Raw genomic sequence first — 25,979 nt, forward strand, 5'->3', positions numbered from 1 at the left:
ATGCAGGGGAACACGTCTGGCACTGCAGGATTTGAGTCCCTGGCGGCGTAGTGTGTTACTGATGGTCAGCTTTGTTACTTTGGTCCCAGCTCTCTGCAGGTCATTCACTAGGTCCCCCCGTGTGGTTCTGGGATTTTTGCTCACCGTTCTTGTGATTATTTTGACCCCACGGGGTGAGATCTTGCGTGGAGCCCCAGATCGAGGGAGATTATCAGTGGTCTTGTATGTCTTCCATTTCCTAATAATTGCTCCCACAGTTGATTTTTTCAAAGCAAGCTGCTTACCTATTGCAGATTCAGTCTTCCCAGCCTGGTGCAGGTCTACAATTTTGTTTCTGGTGTCCTTTGACAGCTTTTTGGTCTTGGCCATAGTGGAGTTTGGAGTGTGACTGTTTGAGGTTGTGGACAGGTGTCTTTTATACTGATAACAAGTTCAAACAGGTGCCATTAATACAGGTAACGAGTGGAGGACAGAGGAGCCTCTTAAAGAAGAAGTTACAGGTCTGTGAGAGCCAGAAATCTTGCTTGTTTGTAGGTGACCAAATACTTATTTTCCACCATAATTTGCAAATCAATTCATTAAAAATCCTACAATGTGATTTCTGGATTTTTTTTCTTCTCATTTTGTCTGTCATAGTTGAAGTGTACCTATGATGAAAATTACAGGCCTCTCATCTTTTTAAGTGGGAGAACTTGCACAATTGGTGGCTGACTAAATACTTTTTTGCCCCACTGTAATTCTCACTCCCTGCACTTGTTAATAGCCCATCATATGTGAAAAGAATCCACTTATGACTCTAACCCAGTCATTTGTCATACGCTTAGGATCTGGAAACAGATTAGGTATTTTCTTAACATACCCACTGTATACATTGACAGCCCGATTTGCCTGAATCATGCTTTCCACCCTGCATTGGATGATATGGTGTTTTCACAGTGGAGGGAGAAGGGATGGTCAGTTAGCTTCATTTCAACAATTGGTAATGCTTTTTTCATACATTGATGGTCAGTTAGCTTCATTTCAACAATTACAGGGAAAGTTCAACATGCCAACACATTTTTGAGGGCTGGTAGGGGATGCAGATACTGGGGGCTGCTGAGAGAAGCAGGTGAGAGGGCTGGTAGGGGATGCTGAGAGAAGGGTGATGAGGGCTGGGGGTGCTGAGAGAAGCAGGTGAGTGAGGGCTGGTAGGGGGATGCTGAGAGAAGCAGGTGAGTGAGGGCTGGGTGCTGAGGGGTGAGTGAGGGCTGGTAGGGGGATGCTGAGAGAAGATGGCAGGTGAGGGTGAGGGCGGTGAGGGTGGGTGCTGAGAGAAGCAGGGGGAGGGCTGCTGGGGGTGCTGAGAGAAGCAGGTGGTAGGGGATGAGAGAAGGCTGGTAGGGGATGCTGAGGGGGTGAGTGCTGAGGGGAGAAGAAGCAGGTGAGTGAGGGCTGGTAGGGGGTGAGATGCTGAGAGAAGCAGGTGAGTGAGGGCGGGTAGGGGGTGCTGAGAGAAGCTGGTAGGGGGATGCTGAGAGAAGCAGGTGAGTGAGGGCTGGTAGGGGGATGCTGAGAGAAGCAGGTGAGTGAGGGTGGGGGTGCTGAGAGTGAGGGCTGGTAGGGGGATGCTGAGAGAAGCAGGTGCGTGAGGGGGTAGGGGGATGCTGAGAGGGTGAGTGAGGGCTGGTAGGGGGCTGCTGAGAGAAGCAGGTGAGTGAGGGCTGGTAGGGGATGCTGAGAGAAGCAGGTGAGTGAGGGGGTGCTGGTAGGGGTATGCTGAGAGAAGCAGGTGAGTGAGGGCTGGAGAAGCAGGTGAGGGGGCATGCTGCTGAGAGAAGCAGGTGAGTGGTAGGGGATGCTGAGAGAAGCAGGTGAGTGAGGGCTGGTGGGGGTGCTGAGCAGAAGGGCAGGGGATGCTGAGAGGGGTGAGTGAGGGCTGGGGGGATGCTGAGGGGGTGATGCTGAGAGAAGCAGGTGAGTGAGGGCTGGGGGGGATGCTGAGGGCAGGTGAGTGAGGGCGGGGGTTGCTGAGAGAAGCAGGTGCTGAGAGAAGCAGGTGAGTGAGGGGATGCTGGGAAGCAAGCAGGGGAGGGGGGGTGAGGGTGCTGAGAGAAGCAGGTGCTGAGAGAAGCAGGTGAGTTTTTACTATTTTTTACAGTGTAGAATAGTGAAGACATCAAAACTATGAAATAACATATGGAATCATGTAGTAACCAAACAAGTGTTACATCAAAATATATTTTAGATTCTTGAAAGTAGCCACCCTTTGCCTTGACAGCTTTACACTCTTGGCATTCTCAACCAGCTTCACCTGGAATACTTTTCCAACAGTCTTGAAGGAGTTCCCACATATGCTGAGCACTTGTTGGCTGCTTTTCCTTCAATCTGCGGTCCAACATCTCAATTGGGTTGAGGTCAGGTGATTGGGGAGGCTAGGTAAACTGATGCAGCACTCCATCATTCTGCTTCTTGGTCAAATGGCCCTTACACAGCCTGAAGATGTGTTGGGTCATTGTCCTGTTGAAAAACAAATGATAGTGGGACTAAGCACAAACCAGATGGGATGGTGTATCACTGCAGAATGCTGTGGTAGCCATGCTGGTTAAGTGTGCCTTGAATTCTATATAGATCACTGACAGTGCCACCAGCAAAGCACCCCCACACCATCACACCTCCTCCGTGCATCACGGTGGGAGCCACATGCAGAGATCATTCGTTCACCTACTGTCTCACAAAGACACGGCGGTTGGAACCAAAAATGTCAAATTTGGACTCAGACCAAAGGACAGATTTCCACCGGTCTAATGTCCATTGCTCAGGTGTCTTGACCCAAGCAAGTCTCTTCTTATTGGTGTCCTTTAGTAGTGGTTTCTTTGATGCAATTCAACCATGAAGGCCTGATTCACACAGTCTCCTCTGAACAGTTGATGTTGAGATGTGCCTGTTACTTGAACTCTGTGAAGCATTTATGTGGGATGCAATCTGAGGTGCCGTTAACTCTAATGAATTTATCCCCTGTAACTCTGGGTCTTCCTTTCCTGTAGCGGTCTTCATGAGAGCCAGTTGCGACTGCACTTGAAGAAACGTTCAAAGTTCTTGACATTTTCCAGATTAACTGACCTTCATGTCTTAAAGTAATGATGGACTGTCATTTCTCTTTGCTTATTTGAGCTGTTCTTGCCATAATATGGACTTGGTCTTTTACCAAATAGGGCTATCTTCTGAATACCGTCCCTACCTTGTCACAACACAACTGATTGGCTCAAAAGCTTTAAGGAAAGAAATTCCACAAATGAACTTTTAAGAAGGTACACCTGTTAATTTCAATGCATTCCAGGTGATTACCTTTTGAAGCTGGTTGAGAGAATACCAAGAGTGTGCAAAGCTGTCATCAAGGCAAAGGGGGGCTACTTTGAAGAACCTAAAATATATTTTGATTTGTTTAACACTTTTTTTGGTTACTACATGATTCCATATGTGTTATTTCATAGTTGTGATGTCTTCACTATTATTCTACAATGTAGAATAATAGTAAAAATAAAAACCCTAGAATGAGTAGGTGTGTCCAAATTTGACTGGTACTGTACAATTGTCTGTCAGACTAGAGATTGGGAACCGTGTCAGCTCTATTCGTTCCATTTCTATCAGTTTCTTGAATGTTCAGAACGTTTCAGACCACTGAGTAGTGAATTCACCTAGTTGTAGTTGGTTAAACTTACATGTTGTTCCTGCTACAGCCTTGTCCTTCCCCTCCAACAGATCCATGAAGTGTTGAGAAGCCTCTTCGTACTGGTCAGACAACCTGCAACAGGAGAGGTACAGTTGTAACTTGGGAAAGAAAGACACCTGTACACTGTTGAATGCTCCTGCAGTTTTATTGAGTGCAATATTTAGACCCAGAAGTCTTCGTCACGCTCGAATTATAACTCCCATTTCAAGCTCTCTTGTCCATCAAGTCAATGCGAAACAGTGAAACCCCCACTTCTAAACATCACAGTTGAACATCATGTTTATGCATGTATTTGACAAAGGTGTCATGTTCAAGTTCTCACCTGAGACCAAGTATGGCCGTGGCGGTCATGAAATTTTGAGGCTGGTGATTGGCACGCGAATAACTGCCAGTCTCACGGTAAATGACCGTTAATTAACAAACTCATTTAGCATCTCCTTGTTTCCTAGCATAGCCTACAAGCCACTGATGACAACCTTTGGAACATCTACAAGTCTAATAAATCCATGTAATGTAGCCTACAGCTTCACAATAAATCCATAATTTATTTTAGACAGGTCAAAAGAAACATGTAGTCTATTTCAGAAGAACAGAATAGCATACTCCTGATCTGGCTATGCCATATGGCTGTGGACAACACTAGTTCATTTAGCAGACAAGATTTGCTTAGAATTCTGTGGCATTATTTTATAGTATGACGAATACAAGTGAATATAGCTGAATAAAATTGAAAGGATATTTTCTCCAATTGATTTGAGTGTGCACATGCGTCTATTCTGTGTTGAGCGGTTAAAAAAGAAACAGGTCCTCCTACAGTATATGCTTCATTTAGAGTTATTTACGTAACATTAGTTGTGATACAAACCTTGGGCTATATGTTTTGATTTTTACTACATTCTAAGGCTCCACAATGCAAAAAAAAAAAGAAAGTTGCATGAAAAAGGCATGACGAGCACTTAATAATGGCTCAAATTTCCCAGCGGCATTCCATTTGTGTGGCCATAATCCCCCCTAAAAAAATCCATGCCTTTTGCAGCCAGTGTGCCATTGTGTTGAGTATAATAATTATAATTCCATTCTCCCAGCTGTGCTCCCTGAAGCACCTCTCACTCACATGGCTCTCTAAGATATCTCAATTCTTATTAGCCAATGATCGGGTCCTTCTCACAGGCTACAAGTGAAGACACATCGGGGACGCAACTGCGCGCATCCTTTTCGAATTCCGAGGTGCATATTGAAGATGCTGGAAGAACTGTCCACATTTACTTTTCGTCAGCCAACAAGAGGAGTAGGCCTAACAAACAATAGCCTATGCCAAAGCAAAAAAAAACAATGGTCACTCTGAAAGAGCTCTAGAGTTCCTCTGTGGAGATGGGAGAACCTTCCAGAAGGACAACCATCTCTGCAGCACTCAAACAATTAAACCATTATAGTAGAGCGGCCAGACGGAATCCACTCATCAGTAAAAGGCACATGACAGCCCACTTGGGAGTTTAGGCCATGAGAAACAAGATTCTCTGGGCTGATGAAACCAAGATTGAACTCTTTGGCCTGAATGCCAAGGGTCAAGTCTAGAGGAAACATGGCACCATCCCTACAGTGAAGCATGGTGGTGGCAGCATCATGCTGTGGGGATGTTTATCATTGGCAGGGACTGGGAGACTAGTCAGGATCGGGGGAAAGATGAACAGATCAAAGTACAGAGAGATCATTGATGAAAACCTGCTCCAGAGCACTCAGGACCTCAGACTGAGGCAGGACAACGGCACTAAGCACACAGCCACGGAGTGGAGTGGCTTCGGGAAAAGTCTCTGAATGTCATTGAGTGGCCCAGCCAGAGCCCGGACTTGAACCTGATCGAACATCTCTGGAGAGACCTGAAATTAGCTGTGCACCGACGCTCCCCATCCAACCTGACTGAGCTTGAGAGAATCTGCAGAGAAGAATGGGAGAAACTCCCCAAATACAGGTGTGCCAAGCTTGTAACGTCATACCCAAGAAGACTCCAGGCTGTAATTGCTGCCAAAGGTGCTTCAACAAAGTACTGAGTAAAGGCTCTGAATACATATGTACATTTGCTAACAGTTTTTGCTTTGTCATAATGGGGTATTGTGTGTAGATTGTATTTTTTTCAATCACCCATTTTAGAAATTATTTCACCTTTATTTAACCAGGTAGGCCAGCTGAGAACAAGTTCTCATCTACAACTGCGACCTGACCAAGATAAAGCAAAGCAGTACGACAAAAACAACAGAGTTACACATGAGACGAACAAATGTACACTCAATAACACAAAAAAAAAATCTATATACAGTCTGTGAAAATGCAGTAAGACTAGGGAGGTAAGGCAATAAATAGGCCATAGTGTGAAACAATTACAATTGAGCATTAACACAGGAGTTATAGATATGCAGATGATGATGTGCAAGTAGAGATACTGGGGCGCAAAAGAGCAAAAAAATAACAATATGGGGATGAGGTAGTTGTGTGGGCTATTTACAGGTGCAGTGATCGGTAGGCTGCTCTGACAGCTGATGAAAAGAGTTAAAGAGGGAGATATAAAACATATAAGATATAAGGCCAAAGGAGCTTTGTTGGCTTTGGGGATGACCAGTGAAATATACCTGCTGAAGCGCATGCTACGGGTGGGTGTTGCTATGGTGACCAGTAAGCTGAGATAAGGTGGGGCTTTACCAAGCAAAGACTTATAGATGACCTGGAGCCAGTGGGTTTGGCAACGAATATAGCGATCGGTGGCGGTTATGAAATCGTTTAGATCCTTGAGTGTGGCCGAGGTGCACCCATGACCAGCTCGAAAATCAGATTGCATAGTGAAGGTACGGTGGGATTCGAAAATGGTCGGTGATCTGTTTGTTAACTTGTCTTTCGAAGACTTTAGAAAGGCAGGGCAGGATGGATATAGGTCTAACAGTTTGGGTCTAGAGTGTCTCCCCCTTTGAAGAAGGGGATGACCGCGGCAGCTTTCCAATCTTTAGGGATCTCAGACGATACGAAAGAGGTTGAACAGGCTAGTAATAGGGGTTACAACAAATGCGGCAGATAATTTTAGAAAGGGAGGGTCCAGATTGTCTAGCCCAGCTGATTTGTAGGGGTCCAGATTTTGCAGCTCTTTCAGAACATCAGCTGTCTGGATTTGGGTGAAGGAGAAGCAGGAGGGAGGCTTGGGCGAGTCGCTGCGGAGGGTGCAGAGCTGTTGGCCGGGGTAGGGGTAGCCAGGTGGAAAGCATGGCCGGACGTAGAAAAACGCTTTATTGAAATTCTCGATTATCGTGGATTTATCGGTGGTAACAGTGTTTCCTAGCCTCAGTGCAGTGGGCAGTTGGGAGGAGGTGCTCTAATTCTCCATGGACTTTACAGTGTCCCAAAACTTTTTGGAATTGGTGCTACAGGATGCAAATTTCTGCTAGATCTGTTCTTAGTTCAACATTTCTTGAACGGGGCATGCTTATTTAAGATGTTGAGGAAAGCACTTTTAAAAGAACAACAAGTCATCCTCTACTGACGGGATGAGGTCAATATCCATCCAGGATACCTGGGCTAGGTCGATTAGAAAGGCTGGCTCACAGAAGTGTTTTAGGGAGCGTTTGACAGTGATGAGGGGTGGTCGTTTGACCACAGACCCATAAAACACGCAGGCAATGAGGCAGTGATCGCTGAGATCTTGGTTGAAGACAGCAGAGGTGTCCATGTTTACGGATTTAAGGTTGTACCTGGTAGGTTCCTTGATAATTTGTGTGAGATTGAGGGCATCTAGCTTAGATTGTAGGATGGCCGAGGTGTTAAACATATCCCAGTTTAGGTCACCGAAAAGTACGAACTCTGAAGATAGATGGGGGGCAATCAATATGGTGTCCAGGGCACAGCTGGGGGCTGAGGGGGTCTATAACAAGCGGCAACAGTGAGATACTTATTTCTGGAAAGGTGGATTTTTAAAAGTAGAAGCTCAAACTGTTTGGGCATAGACCTGGATAGTAAGACAGAACTCTGCAGGCTCTCTCTGCAGTAGATTGCAACTCAGCCCCCTTTGGCAGTTCTATCTTGATGGAAAATGTTGTAGTTGGGGATAAGAATAAGGCTGTAACATAACAAAATGTGAAAAGGTCAAGGGGTCTGAATACTTTCGGAACGCACCGTAAATAGCGAGGACGCTAAGCCACTTGTGTGGGTTGTAGACTCAGTCTCATGCTACCACTAGAGTGAAAGCACCGCCAGCATTCAAAAGTGACAAAAACATCAGCCAGGAAGCATAGGAACTGAGAAGTGGTCTGTGGTCACCACCGGCAGAACCACTCCTTTATTGGGGATGTCTTGCTAATTGCCTATAATTTCCACCTGTTGTCTATTCCATTTGCACAACAGCATGTGAAATTTATTGTAAATCAGTGTTGCTTCCTAAGTGGACAGAAGTGTGATTGACTTGGAGTTACATTGTGTTGTTTAAGTGTTCCCTTTATTTTTTTGAGCAGTGTATATACCTTTAGCTCAAAATCTGAACATTGTGTGTGCATGCGTTTTACTAACCTGGTGTTTTGGTCTCGTTCTGGCCCCACTAGTTTGTAAAGCTCATCCAGGTTGGTGAGCTCTGAGTCTGTGAGGAGTGAGGGTGTGCCTCCCCCAGCGGCCCCCTGTCTCAACTCCTGCCTTACACTGTCCTCTCCCAGCCTGTCCAGGAGGAACTGGAGCTCCAGCACAGTCTTCAGTCTCTTCTGCTCAGCCTCCTCTCTCTGGAGCTGCTCCCGCCGCACTGCCTTCTTCACTGCCTTCTGGATCTACAGAGACAGAAGAGACGAGACCAGGGAGTCAGAATCAAACAATGCAGGACCTCTCGGTTGCGTTTCATGCCAGGTTACCAGGAAGTCATTTCCTCCCACCCGCCTTTGTTCACCCACATTCACAGATTTGATAGGACTAGTTACGTGAAATCAATATGGGAGAAACTAGGTGGAGCTATACTGCTTACACCTAGTTGTTTCACATCCATGAAGGAGGAGAGAGCATCCTCCCGGAACGAAACGCAACCCGGGCGTTGGCCACTTTAATGCAAACAGTGATGACACCAGAGAGGGGGACCCAAATCAGTCACATTCCTACAGACAAGGACACATTGCATTAGATACTCTTACATCTTGCCCCAGTGCGAGGAAGCTCTTCTGTAGCTCTCTGGCAAACTCCAGATTATTAGTCACTTCCTGATACTTGGTCAGGGCATCCTGCAGAGATAACAGAGCAAGAGAAACTGGTTTACATTAGCAGAATCTTATCCAGAGCGACTAACAGTCAGTGCATTCATCTTAAGATATCTAGGTGGGACAAACACATATCAGTCATAGTAAGTACATTTTTCATCAATAGTAGCTATCAGCAAAGTCAGAGCTAGTAAGGGGGAAACAAGTGTTAGTTCACAAAAGCTTTTTTGGGGGGTGGAGGGAGTGTACGAGGGGCTGCTGTGGGATTATATTAGATACACGTTGAAGAAGTAGACTACCGTTCAAAAGTTTGGGGTCACTTAGAAATTCCCTTGTTTTTGAAGGAAAAGCACATTTATTGCCCATGAAATACAGAGTAGACATTGTTAATGTTGTAAATGACTATTGTTGCTGGAAACGACAGATTTTTTATGGAATATCTACATAGGTGTACAGAGGCCCATTATCAGCAACCATCCCTCCTGTGTTCCAATGGCACGTTGTGTTAGCTAATCCAAATTGATAATTTGAAAAGGCTAATTGATTATTAGAAAACCCTTTTGCAATTACGTTAGCACAGCTGAAAACTGTTGTCATATGATTAAAGAAGCAATAAAACTGGCCTTCTTTAGACTAGTTGAGTATCTGGAGCATTAGCATTTGTGGGTTCGATTACAGGCTCAAAATGTCAAGAAACAAAGACCTTTCTTCTAAAACTCAAGTCTATTCTTGTTCTGAGAAATGATGGCAATTCCATGCGAGAAAATGCCAAGAAACTGAAGATCTCATACAACGCTGTGTTGTACTCCCTTCACAGAACAGAGCAAACTGGCTCTAACCAAAATAGAAAGAGGAGTGGGAGGCCCCAGTGTACAACTGAGCAAGAAGACAAGTACATTAGAGTGTCTAGTTTGAGAAACAGAAACCTCACAAGTCGTCAACTTCATTAAATAGTACCTGCAAACCACCAGTCTCAATAGTGAAGAGGCGACTCCGGGATGCTGGCCTTCTAGGTTGCTGATAATGGGCTTCTGTACGCCTATGTAAATATATATATATATAATTTATTATTATTTTTTTAAATCAGGCGTTTCCAGCTATAATAGTAATTTACAACACGAACAATGTCTACACTGTATTTCTGATCAATTTGATGTTATTTTAATGAACAAAAAAATGTGCTTTTCTGATGAGCGCAATGTAATGGAAAGCTTGCTTCCACAAACCAAAAATGACAGATCAGTGACTACTTCAAGGAAGTAGTCAGATCAGACTATATATGACTCATATACAGTGTACGTTGTTGACCCACCAGCTGGTCCTGGTTGAGACGCTCCCCTTTATTTTTCTTGGCTTGATAATCATCCAGCTTGCCCTGTGAGACAGAGGTCAGGATTTACATACATTCATCAGAGGTGAAAATGATCCAAATAGAGGTTGATAGCATAATAACAATTAACAGATTCTCTATAGTAAAATCTCTCATTTAGAGCGAAGCAGATGCCGTCACCTGACCAGTGAGATTTTTGTCATTGAAAATGTATGTTTATGTCCAAAATACATAAAAACATGCAACAGATATTCTACGGTAACCTTGTGCCTAGGCTAAAATGACATTTTTCAGAACTCTCTACACTAACAAAAATGACAGAGGATTACTGCAAGTACTGACCACATATCAACGTGGTTATTGATACCTCTGAGCAATGGCAATACATCTCAACATACACAAGTGTGCCTGACAGCTACAGCTGCAATGTGTCACTTTTTGGGCAACCCAACCAAATTCACATAGAAATCTCTCCATCTCATTGAAAGGAAGTCTAAGAAGTGGTAGATCTAGATCATAAAAGGAGACTTCCTTTTTTAAAGTCTTTTACTTTCAGTTTTGCACACCACATCAAATAGCTGAAAAATGCTATATTTTTAATTGGCACGGTTTAGGTTGCAATGATTCTCTACACTATAATTGCTTGTTTTGTCAGACAAACTGAAATTAGGCGAACTATTAGAATATTAGTGACCAAGAAATGGCTGCGCGATTACTGCAAAGTGGAACTAATGAGAAGGACCTTCAGAGAAGCTTTGGCAAACATCACAAGTGTAACACTAACTCTAGCTTGGCAATTTGAGTAAAGAGTAAACACCATACTTTTTTACCTTTATTTTACTTAGGCAAGTCAGTTAAGAACAAATTCTTATTTTCAATGATGGCCTAGGAACAGTGGGTTAACTGCATTGTTCAGGGGCAGAATGACAGATTTGTACCTTGTCAGCTCGGGGACTTGATCTTGCAACCTTTCGGTTATTAGTCCCAACGCTCTAACCACTAGGCTACGCTGCCGCCCAACTTATATGGTGAACACTTGCTAGCTATAAGGAAAGCAAAGTGACAGGTGTGTGCACCTTTCGAAATCATGTCCAGTCAATTGAATTTACCACAGGTGGACTCCAACCAAGTCATAGAACCATCTCAAGGATGATCAATGGAAACAGGATGCACCTAAGACCAATTTGCAAAGGGTCTGAATAGTTATGTAAATTAGGAATTTTTTTTAATGTAAAAAAATATACATTTGCACACATTTCACACATTTTGTGTGTAGATTGATGAGGGAAAAAATACATTTTAGAATAAGGCTGTAACGTAACAAAATGTTGAAAAAGGTTAGGGGTATGTATACTTTCCCAATGCACTGTATGTTTGTATGGGTCTACAAACTCATCCAAATAAGGCATTTTATTAATTGACCATCTGCCTAATGTGCTTTCTAGCTCATTTTGAGGAAGATGAGCTGATGGTGCAACTAAGCAGTGAAAGCAAAAGCAAGATGCAGTGTCCGCAGTTCTGGTTGACTTGAGACAGCAGTGTGTCCATTTTAGAGCCATCTCCTCCCTCTCCAAGTATCCTCTCCTCTTTCCTCCTCCATACAAAGTCTGAAAAAATTGCATTGATTGATCTTCTAAGTCTGAGAGGAGACAGATCTGTCATTATCCTGACCAGCACAATGACGTTGGCACTGAAAACAGTGCAGCACTAGCACACACTATTGATCAATTGAATGGAGTACAATACATCTTAAAATTGTACTTTTTTTGTGGTCTGTTCTGCCCTTTTAACTTCCGAGTTCCCCCAACACAAAGGGTGATAAAAGCAACAGGGTTAGTCGCAGCACCCCTGAAGTAGGTTAGGTGCGTTGTTCAAAGGCACAATGGCAGTAAGAGGCACCTGAGTTTGAGGTATCAATAGAAGCAAACTAACTATTACGCCAACACCCCCAGGAGTCACTTTCACGCCACACATTTGTGAAGGTTTCATTCCACAAAAATAAAAGGAGACACCTTTTTCTTCTCCATGTTGCGGACCTTCTTATCGATGACGCCAAGAACCTGCTTCATGGCCTCGGTCTGGGCCCCAGAGGACTGCCCTCCACCCAGGGTGATCTGTCCAGGAATGGGTCCCACGTCCGGGCTGGCCGACTGCACTGTCCTGTTGCCGTTCATTGCTGCGGGCATCTGAATGAAAAGAGAGACGAATATCATAAAGTTAGTTATGGAGGTAACGACAAGGAACAATTTCTGGCTATATCACCAAGGGGCAGTTTCCTGGATACTCCATGGAGCTTGCTTTTTGGTCCAGGACGTCACCCCCAAGTGCATCATTTCATCTAACTAAATAATTGCTGGTGTAGCTAGCCAACTTTCAATTGTGGTTGAGTGAAAGGAAGCCCATCTGTGTGACAAACGGTAACATGACTGGTGACGCAACGCAACGCACTTCCACGTCGTCTCTATACTGCTGTACAGTTTGTTGCTACTTAGCTACCTGCCAAACTTTTTTGCTTTTTACTCTTAACTATTTAAATTGTATTTAACAAGTCAACCAGGGTCTTAGTTGTCCATGCACTACCTTTTTGTATTACATTTTCTCACCCCCGACACTGTATCTGGACATAGATCTGCAAGACCTCCTTTAAGACCTCCTATACAATTTAAGTATAGGAAAGGATGATACAGCGTCTGTGTCACCAGTGAATACAGGTAGTATTGTTAAACCCCTGCACAGTCCCTGCAGCCAAACAATTTTCTCATGGCTTCTGGAAAGAAAGGCTTTTGGCATGCTCAACTGGTGTTGCTCATTCAGCCGACAGAAATGTTCAACCGGTTTTCCCCACTAAGTATTAGCTCTGACAAATTGAAAACCCTAGTCATTGGCGACTCCATTACCTGCAATATTAGATTAAAAATAATCACCCAGCGATCCATTGTTTACCAGGGGGGCTACTGACGTAAAGGCTCATCTGAAGATGGTGCTGGCTGAGGCTAGAACTGTTGAGTGTAGATACTATATAGGGATATTGTTATCCACGTCAGCACCAACAATGATGGGAAAATAGTCAGAAGTTCCCAAGCAACTTACAGCAGACTTGCACAACTCAATCACTGGTTGAAAACTGTTTTCTACCCCTCCCAAAAGTTTGAATTTGTAGGTAACTGGCCCTCTTTCTGGGACTCCCCCACAAACAGGACCAAGCCTGGCATGTTGAGGAGTGACGGACTCCATCCTAGCTGGAGGGGTGCTCTCATCTTATGAACATAGACCGGGCTCTAACTCCTCTAGCTCCACAATGACATACGGTGCAGACCAGGCAGTAGGATGTCAGCCAGCCTGCCTGGTTAGTGGAGTCTGCCAATAGCATAGACAGTGTAGTCCGCTAGCTTTCCCATCGAGAACGTATCTGTGCCTCAATCTTGGTCGGGCAAATCTAAACATGGTAGTGTTCGCCTTAGCAATATCACTGAAATAAATACCTACTCTATTTCTGTCATTATTGAAAGAGATTGTGATAATATCTCACATCTCAAAATAGGACTACTTAATGTTAGATCCCTCACTAAGGCAATCATAGTGAATAAACTAAATAAACAATCATAACCTCGGCGTGATTTGGCCTGACTGAAACATGGCTCAAGCCTGATGAAATTACTGTGTAAATGAGGCTTCTCCCCCTGGTTACACTAGTGACTAGATCCCCCGCGCATCCCGCAAAGCCTAACATTTTTGTATTTTGTCATGAATACTATGCAGCCTACTCAATCACTTTTTATAGCTACTGTTTACAGGCCTCCTGGGCCGTATACAGCATTCCTCACTGTGTTCCTATCGTACCTTGTAGTCATGGCAGATAATTCACATTTTCCACTTTCGGAGCCATTGTTGACTTGGCGGGTTTTGTCAAACACATCCATGAACCTAAGCAAAGCCACAGTCATACCCTGTATCTAGTTTTGACCCGTAGAATAAATATTGTGGATCTAAATGTTTTTCTTTATAATCCTGGACTAAATCGTAACATCATCTTACTACATTTGCAATCTCAACAAATAAACTGCTCAGACCCCAACTAAGGATTATCAAAAGACACGCTATAGATTTTCAGGCAACCCAAAGAGTCCTAGATGCCCGTCCAGACTCCCTGCACCTACCCAAGGACGTCGGAGTACAAAAATCAGTTAACCACCTGATGATCTTAATTTAACCTTGAAGAAATTAGCTCCCTGGTACACAAAAAATAACTGAGCCCTGAAGCAAGCTTCCAGAAAATTGGACCGGAAATGGCATTCAACCAAACTGGATGCTTGAAAAGACAGTACCGTGCAATATCAAAGAGCCCTCACTGCTGCTCAATCAGCCTACTTTTCCAACCTAATTGAGAATAAACTGTCCAAAAATGTGTTTTTGATACTGTCACAAAGCTAACTAAAAAGCAGCATTCTCCAAGAGAGGATGGCCTTCTTAAATCCTGTATTTCTCGACACATTCACGAAAATAGTCATGGCCTCTAAACCTTGCAACTGCCTACTGGACCATATTCCAACTAAACTACTGAAAGAGTTACTTCCTGTTCTTGGCCCTCCTATATTGAACATAAATAAAACGTCTCCATATCCTCCGGATGTGTACTAAAAGCACTAAAAATGGCAGTAATAAAACCTCTCCTAAAAAATAAATAAATACAATCGGCATCTCTCGAATCTCTGGTTCCTCTCAAACATTTTAGAAAAAGCAATTAGGCAGCAACTCAATGCTTTCCCGAAGACAAATAATATATATGAAATGCAGCAGTCTGGTCTTTTTTAGACCCCATCATAGTACTGAGACAGCACTCATGCAGGTGGTAAATGACCATTGAAAAACATCAGACCAAGGCCCTGCATCTGTCCTCGTGCTCCTAGACCTTAGCGCAGCTTTGACAACATCAATCACCACATTCTTTTGGAGAGATAGGAAACCCTAATTGGTCTACATGGACAAGTCCTTGCCTGGTTTAGATATGATCTTTCAGAAAGATATCGGTTTGTCTCTGTGGAGAGTTTGTCCCCTGACAAATCAATGGTAAGTCCGGTGTTCCTCAAGGTCCCATTTTAGGACTACTATTGTTTTCCCTACATATTCTACCTCTTGGTGATGTCATTCAGAAACACAATGTCAACTTCCACTGCTATGTGGACGACACACAAGCTATACATTGATGAAACATGGTGAAGCCCCAAAATTGCCTACCCTGGAAGCCTGTGTTTCAGACATAAGGAAGTGGATGGCATAAATGTTTTTACTTTTAAACTCGGACAAAACAGAGATGCTTCTTCTAGATCACAAGAAACAGCGAGATCTGCTGTTTGATCTGACAATTCATCTTGACGGTTGCAGTCATCTCAAATAAACCTTGACCCTCAGCGTTACTCTGGACACTGATTTCTCTTGACGAACATATCAAGAATATTTCAAGGGCAGCTTTATTTCATCTTTGTAACATTGCAAAAATCAGACACTGTTTGTCCAAATATGATGCAGAAAAGCTAATCCATGCTTTTGTCACTTCTAGATTAGACAGCTACAAAGCTCTACTCTCAAGCTAGCCGAAAAAAAGCACTAAATCAACTTCAGTTAGTGCTACATCTTGACTAGAACCTCGCTACACTGTCTTCCATTTAACGCTAAGGCTGATTTCAAGGTTTTTCTACTACCCTACAAAGCATTACATGGACTTGCTCCTACCTCTCTCCAATTTGGTCCTGCCGTATATACCAACACATACGTACTCTACGATCACAAGACGTAGGCCTCCTTATTGTCCCTAGAATTTCTAAGCAAACCGCTGGGGGCAGGGCTTTCCTATATAGCCGAATCATTTTTATGGACTGTACTGCCTATCCATGTGAGAGACGCACATTCGGTCTCGACTTTCAATTCTTTACTGAAGACTCATCTCTTCAGTAGGTCCTATGATTGTGTGTAGCCTGGCCCAGGGGTGCAAAGGTGAACAGCAAGGCACTGGAGTGATGAACCGCCCTTGCTGTCTCTGCCTGCCCGGCTCCCCTCTCGCCACTGGGATTCTCTGCCTCTGACGGGGGCTGAGTCACTGGCTTACTAGTGCTCTTCCATGCTGTGCCAGGCTTTTTTCCGCTATAATCAACTTGAGTGGGTTGAGTCACTGACGTAATCTTCCTGTTCGGTCTTGCATCCCCTCAGGCTTTTTCAGTGGAGATCTTTGAGGGCTATACTCAGCTTTGTCTAAGGGTAATAAATTGGTGACCTGTTGATATCGAACTAGTGGTGTGGGAGCTTTGTTTTGTTAAAGTGAGTGGGATTATATCCTGCCTGGTTGGCCCTGTCCGGGGGTATCGTCAGCCAGGGCCACAGTGTGAACTTAAGTAGGCTCCCTCTAATTCTCCCATCTCTCCCTCTCTGAGGACCTGAGCCCTAGGACCATGCATCAGGACTACCTGGCCTGATGACTCCTGGCTGACCCCAGTCCACCTGGCCGTGTTGCTGCTCCAGTTTCAACTGTTCTGTCTGCGGCTATGGAACCCTGACCAGTTCACAGGACGTGCTACCTTGTCCAGGACATGCTGTTTCCGACCCCTCTCTCACACCTGCGGTCTCCACATCGGAATGCTCAGCTATGAAAACCAACTGACATTTGCTCCTGAGGCACTGACCTGCTGCACCCTCTTACAACCATTGATTATTATTTGACCCTGCTGGTCATCTATGAACGTTTAAAACATCTTGAAGAACGGTCTGGCCTTAATGGCAATATAGTCTTATCTCCACCCAACACAGTCAGAAGAGCACTGGCCACCCCTCAAAGCCTGTTCCTCTCTAGGTTCCTGCCATTCTAGAGAGTTTTTCCTAGCCACCGTGCTTCTACATCTGCATTGCTTGTTTGTTTGGTGTTTTTAGGCTGAGTTTCTGTATAGACACTTTATGACATCTGCTGATGTAAAAGGGGCTTTATAAATATATTTGATTTAACGTGGTGCACATTTTATATAGCCTTTGAGTATAATGGGCAACGTGGTGGAATATTAGTCTGAGGGCCTACGAAGGTACCAAGTGAAGTGCGCAATGTTTTGGGTCAGGCTCGGTTGTTAGCTAGCTAGGGTGGCTAGCTAGCTTCATCAACACACCATGAATAATCGAACAGAGTTAGTTACATGGTCCACACTTGATTCAACAGATTAAGTATTGCCAGCCGCGCCCACCGAACTATTTAAATAGCTCATGAATTTGCTAACCAGGTTCAAAAACACAAGTTAACAAACTAACGTTAAGTAACACGGGCAGCTGAATCTTACCGAGATGCCAGATAACGTTAATTCGTCTATCATCGCATAAAGCCTGCAACGTTACCTGACTGTAGTTAGAAGATTTTCAACCAGGCAGCACACCACGGATGCAGATGGCCCACATAGCTAACTAACATTTGCTAAATCAAATGACCAAATAGGATAAATTATTTAGATTATTCAATGGAGATATAGCTAGCTGCCAGAGAGTGTAACTCTGACACTGGCCAATGATAACTCACTTAGCTTAGCATAGTTGTGCCCCCTTGTCTAGCTAATGTGTTCATTTAGCTAGCTCTACAATTTGCATACCTTTATGCTCTATGTATCCACAAGAAAGCTTGTTCACCAGAGAAATTGAATATCCAAGGTGTTTTTATCGTGTTGCTTTATTTTCTCTTTCAATACCGTGGGATCCGCCCAGCCGGTCTCACCGACAACTGAGACGGTTTGATCAAATATTTTTTAGAACTAACCCAAGATAGACCAGCCTGTCGTTTCCAATGGAGCAAATGAATCATAGTGGGCAGAACAAGCAGTGGGAAGAGCCAGGCACGGGCTAGTGAGATCTTATTGGTGCGTTCTATCATGTATTTGCATATTTCCGTTAGGGAACGCCTACTTTGTTAAGTGTGCGTGTGTAGTAACTCAATTCACCCTTGCACTCCTTCTAAACAGCGCATTTTTTAGAAACTTTTGCAAAGGGTAAAGTCTACAAATCGCAGTCAACTCTGTTTATTAAAGATTTTAGTTTTGTAAAAAATAAACTGCTTGGAGATCAAATGTTTCATCGATGAGAAAATTAGCAGAATGTCGTTCAAGATCCATCTCGCTCCATCTTCTCCCGACTGCCGGCCACTGGGCTTCCTCTCATCACCATATTTGGTAGTGAGTGGAAACGCCACCGGATGCTTCACCTTCATACGTCCGATAAAATATCTGGCTCATTATGGTTTGATTGGTGAAGGAACTCTTTATAAAGAAGGTCCTTTTTCGGCTGTCCAAAATATGCCAGACTGATCAAACCAAACAAACACACACGGGATGAAAAACAATTTTGTTTCGCCTTTTCTAAGAGTTCATGGTAAAAATACAAACTGTAGACTCGTATGTTGATGAAATATTAACATTTACAAAACAGATTATATATTTATTGGATGGGCATAAATACGCATAGCCAATCTTTGCAAAAACACTTGTATTGATTTGTTCAAGGCGTGGGCGTTGTAGATTTCTTGCTTTCTTGCACTGATTTTGTGTTTAATCAATGCATTGATTTAGGTTCAAATTTTGCAGTGATGAGGAGCTCTATCAATGTATTTACTGTACATCAGTAGGGGGCAGTAAAGTGCCATGTAAATTAATGGTACTGTATGCATAATTATTAGGTTTATTTGACTGTACCAGATTTTTATTTTAACCTTTATAGGCAAGTTAAGAACAAATTCTTATTTACAATGATGGCCTACCCCAGCTGAACCCTCCACTAACACAGATGATGCTGAGCCAATTGTGTACTGCCCTATGTGACTCCCGATCACGGCCGGTTGTGATACAGCCCAGAATCGATCCCAGGTCTGCCTCTAGCACTGTGATGCAGTGCCTTAGGCCGCTTTGCCACTCTGTCTAAGCACTCAACATCAATTCTTTACCAGTTGACATGATCCTTTTTCATTGTGCACTTTGATAGCAGACTTAAGGAACCTCAGGCTCATATATACACCACCTGCATAAATAGCCAGCCTATTTACTTGTCCACCTGACAAGAAATCAAATTAGGGATGATAATATATAGGCCTACTACAAGGGCTTGCCTACTTTTCTAATAATCAACCAGATATGAAATGTTACATTTGTTCATATTTGGCTATTCCTTTGATTACCAGGCCTTTCCTCCATTGGTTTGTTGATTCAACATCAGAGGATGGATGATTTGGATATAATTCCTCACCTTTTTCATGTCCCCAATGTAGGCCTACCAGAGAACCTTTTTTAAATCTATACATCAACCACTTGAGTAAGTAAACTATTCCTCTCTATTCTGTCTCTTCTCCATTATTCCTATGAGAATCACCTCTCCCCATAAATCCACCCTGACTTGATTGTTGTTATTTTAGATTACAGAGTAAACTATCAGAGCAAACTAACTAGGTTTCTTTAAAAATTGAAATCAGTCTGTTTGGCATCCTGAATGCAAGTAAAACTAAGTGCATTCTCTTCAACCGATCGCTGCCCTCACCTGCCCGCCCGTCTAGCATCACTACTCTGGATGGTTATGACTTAGAATACTATACAACTACACATACCTAGGTGTCTGGTTAGACTGTAAACTCTCCTTCCAGACTCACATTAAGCATCTCCAATCCAAAATTAAATCTAGAATCGGCTTCCTATTTCGCAACAAAGCATTCTTCACTCATGCTGCCAAACACCCTCGTAAAACTGACTATCCTACCGATCCTTGACTTCGGCGATGTCATTCACAAAATAGCCTCCAACACTCTACTCAGCAAATAGGATGCAGTCTATCACAGTGCCATCCGTTTTGTCACCAAAGCCCCATATACTACCCACCACTGCGACCTGTATGCTCTCGTTGGCTGGTCACCGCTACATATTCGTCGCCAAACCCACGGGCTCCAGGTAATCTTTAAGTCTTTGCTAGGTAAAGCTCTGCCTTATCTCAGCTCACTGGTCACCATAGCAACACCCACCCGTAGCACGTGCTCCAGCAGGTATATTGCATTGGTCATCCCCAAAGCCAATTTCTCCTTTGGCCACCTTTCCTTCCAGTTCTCTGCTGCCAATAACTGGAACGAATTGCAAAAATCACTGAAGTTGGAGACTCATATCCCCCTCACTAACTTTAAGCATTAGCTGTCAGAGAATGTCACAATTCACTGCACCTGTACACAGCCCATCTGTAAATAGCCCATCCAGCTAACTCATCCTCATATTTTTTTTTTTTTTAAATGCTCTTTTGCACCCCAGTATCTCTACTTGCACATTCATCTTCTGCACATTTATCACTCCAGTGTTTAATTGCTCAATTGTAATTACTTCACCATTGCGGCCTATTTATTGCCTTACCTCCCTAATCTTACCTAATTTGCACACACTGTATATAGACTTTTCTATTGTGTTATTGACTATACATTTGTTTATTCCTTGTGTAACTCTGTGTTGTTGTTTGTCTCTCACTGCTTTGCTGATCTTGGCCAGGTTGCAGTTGTAAATGAGAATTTGTTCTCAACTGGCCTACCTGGTTAATTAAAGGTAAAATAAAAAATATATACAGGAACCAGTTAACATGGCCGCCATGCTCTTTGATTGCACTGGCCCATTGAAAGGCTGTTTTCTTTTAGGGATAATACTGATTATGGGAGGATGCCTAAGGGAAGAAAAACTCCCTTTGAATGAGTGACTTATTTCCTTTCTGCACCCTGCTGTGTTTCAGTTAGACAGCAGGGCTGTCTTGTTTTCAAAGTTACTTTAGAAAGGCCTGGGTAATGCCCATTAAGGCAAGCAATAAGGACAATTTGTGTTTTTTATTGTACAAGTTCAGGTAGTCCCTTCCTGTTTCATACCGATTTCTTCCTTTTGATGCCTAATGAGCACGACCCTTGCTAAAGCTCTGACCTTTGTGGCATTTGTGAAGCCATCAACTCGATTCTTCTCTCCAGTCTCTTCTCTAAAAGTTCACCATAGTAGCCTAATAATGCATTATGAATCATATTGGTGTTTTAAGAGAGGTGAACTGAACTTCAGAAGGGGTTCAGGCTTTGAATATGGAGCCAATAATGATTTTGCATCAGATTATAGACAGAAAGCAGTAGCCTGGCTATTGCTGTTCCAGAGTTTGCAGTTATCACAGAGTCAATAGTGAACAGAGCACTCTACCTTGTTACAGGAAATAGGCATTTCTGTGTGTGTGTGTGTGTGTGTGTGTGTGTGTGTGTGTGTGTGTGTGTGTGTGTGTGCGCGTGTGTGTTTAGACAATCTGTGATCGATTACCACTTTGTCTTGCCAGTAGATAATTTTTTTTAATTCGTAGAAAACCACGGCATACTGGGCAACAAACATCTCTAGGGGTGTTACAAAGTGCTGTATAAACATATTGTTACCAGAGACGAGTGCTGACAAAGTCAACTTTAACCTAATTCTCAATATTAAGGATCTTGTTTTGACCAGTTTCTTATAGCATGAGTGGATTATAATTAATGGACATTTTTGTACGGGTTGATAGATTTTTAGTTAAGGCAAGTCTGACATTTGAAAGTGAATACACTACAAGTTTGCATTTCCTTCTGTCTTTGGACCAGCTAAGTGTCTTGTATACAGAAATGTGTGTTCTTCTGACAAAGGGTTGACAATGTGACAGTAAAGCACCATAGAGAGAGCACAGCATGCCAGTGATGTCGTTACACTATCTGACATGACAGTCGCTAGAGTGCAGTGTGAGTGTGACACAGCTGTGGTGTACCCACTATGGCAGACAATAATCCAGGATTCTGTCTGATCTCCCCCGTAGCTCTGGAGCAGGGCAGGGGTCCATATGACAGAGCACACCATGACGACAGTAGCTTTACCCTGTCTGACATGACAGAGGTGTGGTATGTCATTGGCGTGCCCACTGTGACATTAGTAGGTCTCTGGTGATTTCACAGGCAGCTCTGCAGCAGAACAAGAGGGCAGGGGTTACAGATTTTCTACAGGAGGATTAGGACAGGATTCCCGCTGGGTTACGGGAGCCAGGAGCCAAGATTCCTGCTGCATCTGGACCATTTGCTTCAGCCTCCAGGGGTCACACTGGGACTACCTCGTGCCAAATAACCCTCCTAAATCAGCCCTTGTCTCCCCCTGTCCACCTCTTCTGCACCATCTACTTCAGTCTTTGGGGAGACAAGGTAACCAAGTCTGACACACTCATAACTCTAGAGCAGATGTTCAACCTTTTTTGATCTAATCATGTTGCTATTCTTGAAATACCCACTCTTTTGCAAACCCCTCTTTTGAAACCATATAAGTGGTCAGGAATAAGTGATCCCTGGGGTCTCAACTTACTGTTGAAAGTTAGAATAGTAGAATACACAAGGTGCAAGTTTGAAATTTCATTGTGCATCAGCAGTTTTTCTCTTGTTTTGTCAGTCACTGACAGTTACTCAATTAGCCATGTCAGCCAACAATTTTTAGAGTGGTAAATTAGTCTTTCCAGTTATCTAAACTTAGGGCACATGCACAGGGCCCCCCCATTGATTTTGTTAGTCATTTTCACTCAGATATCATTATCATGTCATAAATCATGGAAAAATGTGTAAAATTGCCGAAAATTTGCTTTAAAATTTAAATAATTTATTTTCACCCCATGGCAAAATGGGTAGAATTGCAGGAAATTAGTTTTAAAACTGAAAAAAAGTTCTGTCTGTCAAATGGCAAAATTAGTAGTATTGCATGAAATGTGTTATAAAATGTTGTTTTTTTTTATTTAAAAAAGTTTCGCTTTTAAGGGAGTGGCTCCCAATCCATAACCGGATCTTTTATTTCAAAGGATCGGTATCCGTGAGGGTGCAAATTCTCTATGGAATTTGGGATTTAGGATCGGATTACATACATACCAGTAGTTAAATCAGAGTTAATGCCAAAAATATGATATTCACAATGTCAAATAGTTTTATGTAAAACGACACTTTCTGCACTGTTATTCAAATAATTCATTTTATTTAGAGAGCGGTCAACATTTACACAATTGTTACCGAATAAAAGTGGGTGAGGCCATGCTTTTTCATTTTCAGTCAGGAGGAGGGTCTAATGTTGTTTAATTTACTCCAGCCCTTACAAAAAAAGATGTCAGTTTTGAAACTGCAGTAAAAGTGCAGTAACTGCAGTCGACTGTGGTATTTTGGACGCAGTAACTGCAGTTATTCTGCACTCTAACCACAGTTATACTACAGTGTACTGCACTTTGACTGCAATCTTTTTTCGTAAGGGAGGGTCATGTAATTTGTAACTTGATTAAATTACATATTGCTCACTATTTGAGAAATAGTTATTATATCTCGATGTGTGCCTGATGCTGCCCCTTATCCTTAATTCTCTGCTAGGCACACCGCAAGTGGTCTTAATCAAATTATCCACAGGCTATAGGCCTAGGCTATATTAAGAATGCTCGGAGAAGCACAGGGCAAAGTTATATTTTTAAAAAACTGTTCTTCTTTACTGAGTTTTTGAGCTTCTGGGATGGTGTATATAAAACTAGGCTACACTATATTACACACCACAATGGATTGGCTATCCCAATCATGAGCCCCGGCCTGCCCTGCTCTTGCTGATGTAAACTCTTTTGTGCTGCCAAACCAATGGCTGTGCTGTGTAACGTGGCATTTCAGGAGGCAAGTCAAAGGCTTCTTCCGAAAATATATTTTTTTATTTGTAAAAAATAAAAATAAAAAAGAGACGCCAAATCTGTGTGTGTGTGGAATCAAATCAAATTTTATTTGTCACATACACATGGTTAGCAGATGTTAATGCGAGTGTAGCGAAATGCTTGTGCTTCTAGTTCCGACAATGCAGTAATAACCAACAAGTAATCTAACTAACAATTCCAAAACTACTGTCTTATACACAGTGTAAGGGGATAAAGAATATGTACATAAGGATATATGAATGAGTGATGGTACAGAGCAGCATAGGCAAGGTACAGTAGATGGTATCGAGTACAGTATATACATATGAGATGAGTATGTAAACAAAGTGGCATAGTTAAAGTGGCTAATGATACATGTATTACATAAGGATGCAGTCGATGATATAGAGTACAGTATATACGTATGCATATGAGATGAATAATGTAGGGTAAGTAACATTATATAAGGTAGCATTGTTTAAAGTGGCTAGTGATATATTTACATAATTTCCCATTATTAAAGTGGCTGGAGTTGAGTCAGTGTGTGTCAGTGTGTTGGCAGCTCTCAATGTTAGTGGTCAATGTTAGTGGTGGCTGTTTAACAGTCTGATGGCCGTGAGATAGAAGCTGTTTTTCAGTCTCTCGGTCCCAGCTTTGATGCACCTGTACTGACCTCGCCTTCTGGATGATAGCGGGGTGAACAGGCAGTGGCTTGGGTGGTTGATGTCCTTGATGATCTTTATGGCCTTCCTGTAACATCGGGTGGTGTAGGTGTCCTGGAGGGTAGGTAGTTTGCCCCCGGTGATGCGTTGTGCAGACCTCACTACCCTCTGGAGAGCCTTACGGTTGTGGGCGGAGCAGTTGCCGTACCAGGCGGTGATACAGCCCACCAGGATGCTCTCGATTGTGCATCTGTAGAAGTTTGTGAGTGCTTTTGGTGACAAGCCGAATTTCTTCAGCCTCCTGAGGTTGAAGAGGCGCTGCTGCACCTTCTTCACGATGCTGTCTGTGTGAGTGGACCAATTCAGTTTGTCTGTGATGTGTATGCAGAGGAACTTAAAACTTGCTACCCTCTCCACTACTGTTCCATCGATGTGGATAGGGGGTGTTCCCTCTGCTGTTTCCTGAAGTCCACAATCATCTCCTTAGTTTTGTTGACGTTGAGTGTGAGGTTATTTTCCTGACACCACACTCCGAGGGCCCTCACCTCCTCCCTGTAGGCCGTCTCGTCGTTGTTGGTAATCAAGCCTACCACTGTTGTGTCGTCCGCAAACTTGATGATTGAGTTGGAGGCGTGCGTGGCCACGCAGTCGTGGGTGAACAGGGAGTACAGGAGAGGGCTCAGAACGCACCCTTGTGGGGCCCCAGTGTTGAGGATCAGCGGGGTGGAGATGTTGTTGCCTACCCTCACCACCTGGGGGCGGCCCGTCAGGAAGTCCAGTACCCAGTTGCACAGGGCGGGGTCCAGACCCAGGGTCTCGAGCTTGATGACGAGCTTGGAGGGTACTATGGTGTTGAATGCCGAGCTGTAGTCGATGAACAGCATTCTCACATAGGTATTCCTCTTGTCCAGATGGGTTAGGGCAGTGTGCAGTGTGGTTGAGATTGCATCGTCTGTGGACCTATTTGGGCGGTAAGCAAATTGGAGTGGGTCTAGGGTGTCAGGTAGGGTGGAGGTGATATGGTCCTTGACTAGTCTCTCAAAGCACTTCATGATGACGGAAGTGAGTGCTACGGGGCGGTAGTTGTTTAGCTCAGTTACCTTAGCTTTCTTGGGAACAGGAACAATGGTGGCCCTCTTGAAGCATGTGGGAACAGCAGACTGGTATAGGGATTGATTGAATATGTCCGTAAACACACCGGCCAGCTGGTCTGCGCATGCTCTGAGGGCGCGGCTGGGGATGCCGTCTGGGCCTGCAGCCTTGCGACGGTTAACACGTTTAAATGTCTTACTCACCTCGGCTGCAGTGAAGGAGAGTCCGCATGTTTTCGTTACAGGCCGTGTCAGTGGCACTGTATTGTCCTC

The 25,979-nt window shown here is 43.5% G+C and overlaps 1 protein-coding gene across 3 annotated transcripts in view; it reads right to left on the reverse strand.

Annotated features, from left to right (window-relative positions):
• LOC112232330 (caprin-1) overlaps positions 1 to 18,052 on the reverse strand; it is a 43,969-nt gene extending 25,917 nt beyond the window's left edge. The window contains exons 1-6 of one of the 3 annotated variants that reach the window (XM_024399296.2): positions 17,863 to 18,052; positions 12,283 to 12,432; positions 10,229 to 10,291; positions 8,854 to 8,940; positions 8,252 to 8,499; positions 3,699 to 3,781 (exon numbers count right to left, since the gene is read on the reverse strand). In XM_024399296.2, coding sequence (XP_024255064.2) covers positions 3,699 to 3,781; positions 8,252 to 8,499; positions 8,854 to 8,940; positions 10,229 to 10,291; positions 12,283 to 12,432 — 631 coding nt within the window. In that variant the 5' untranslated portion in view covers positions 17,863 to 18,052. Of the gene's footprint in view, positions 1 to 3,698; positions 3,782 to 8,251; positions 8,500 to 8,853; positions 8,941 to 10,228; positions 10,292 to 12,258; positions 12,433 to 12,826; positions 12,845 to 17,862 lie in introns of those variants that run through there. The other 2 variants (XM_024399295.2, XM_042323401.1) reach the window with 2 other exon arrangements.
• Between the last annotated feature and the right edge of the window lie 7,927 nt (positions 18,053 to 25,979).

This window comes from Oncorhynchus tshawytscha, linkage group LG06, assembly GCF_018296145.1.
Source record: "Oncorhynchus tshawytscha isolate Ot180627B linkage group LG06, Otsh_v2.0, whole genome shotgun sequence".
Classification (NCBI taxonomy): domain Eukaryota; kingdom Metazoa; phylum Chordata; class Actinopteri; order Salmoniformes; family Salmonidae; genus Oncorhynchus; species Oncorhynchus tshawytscha.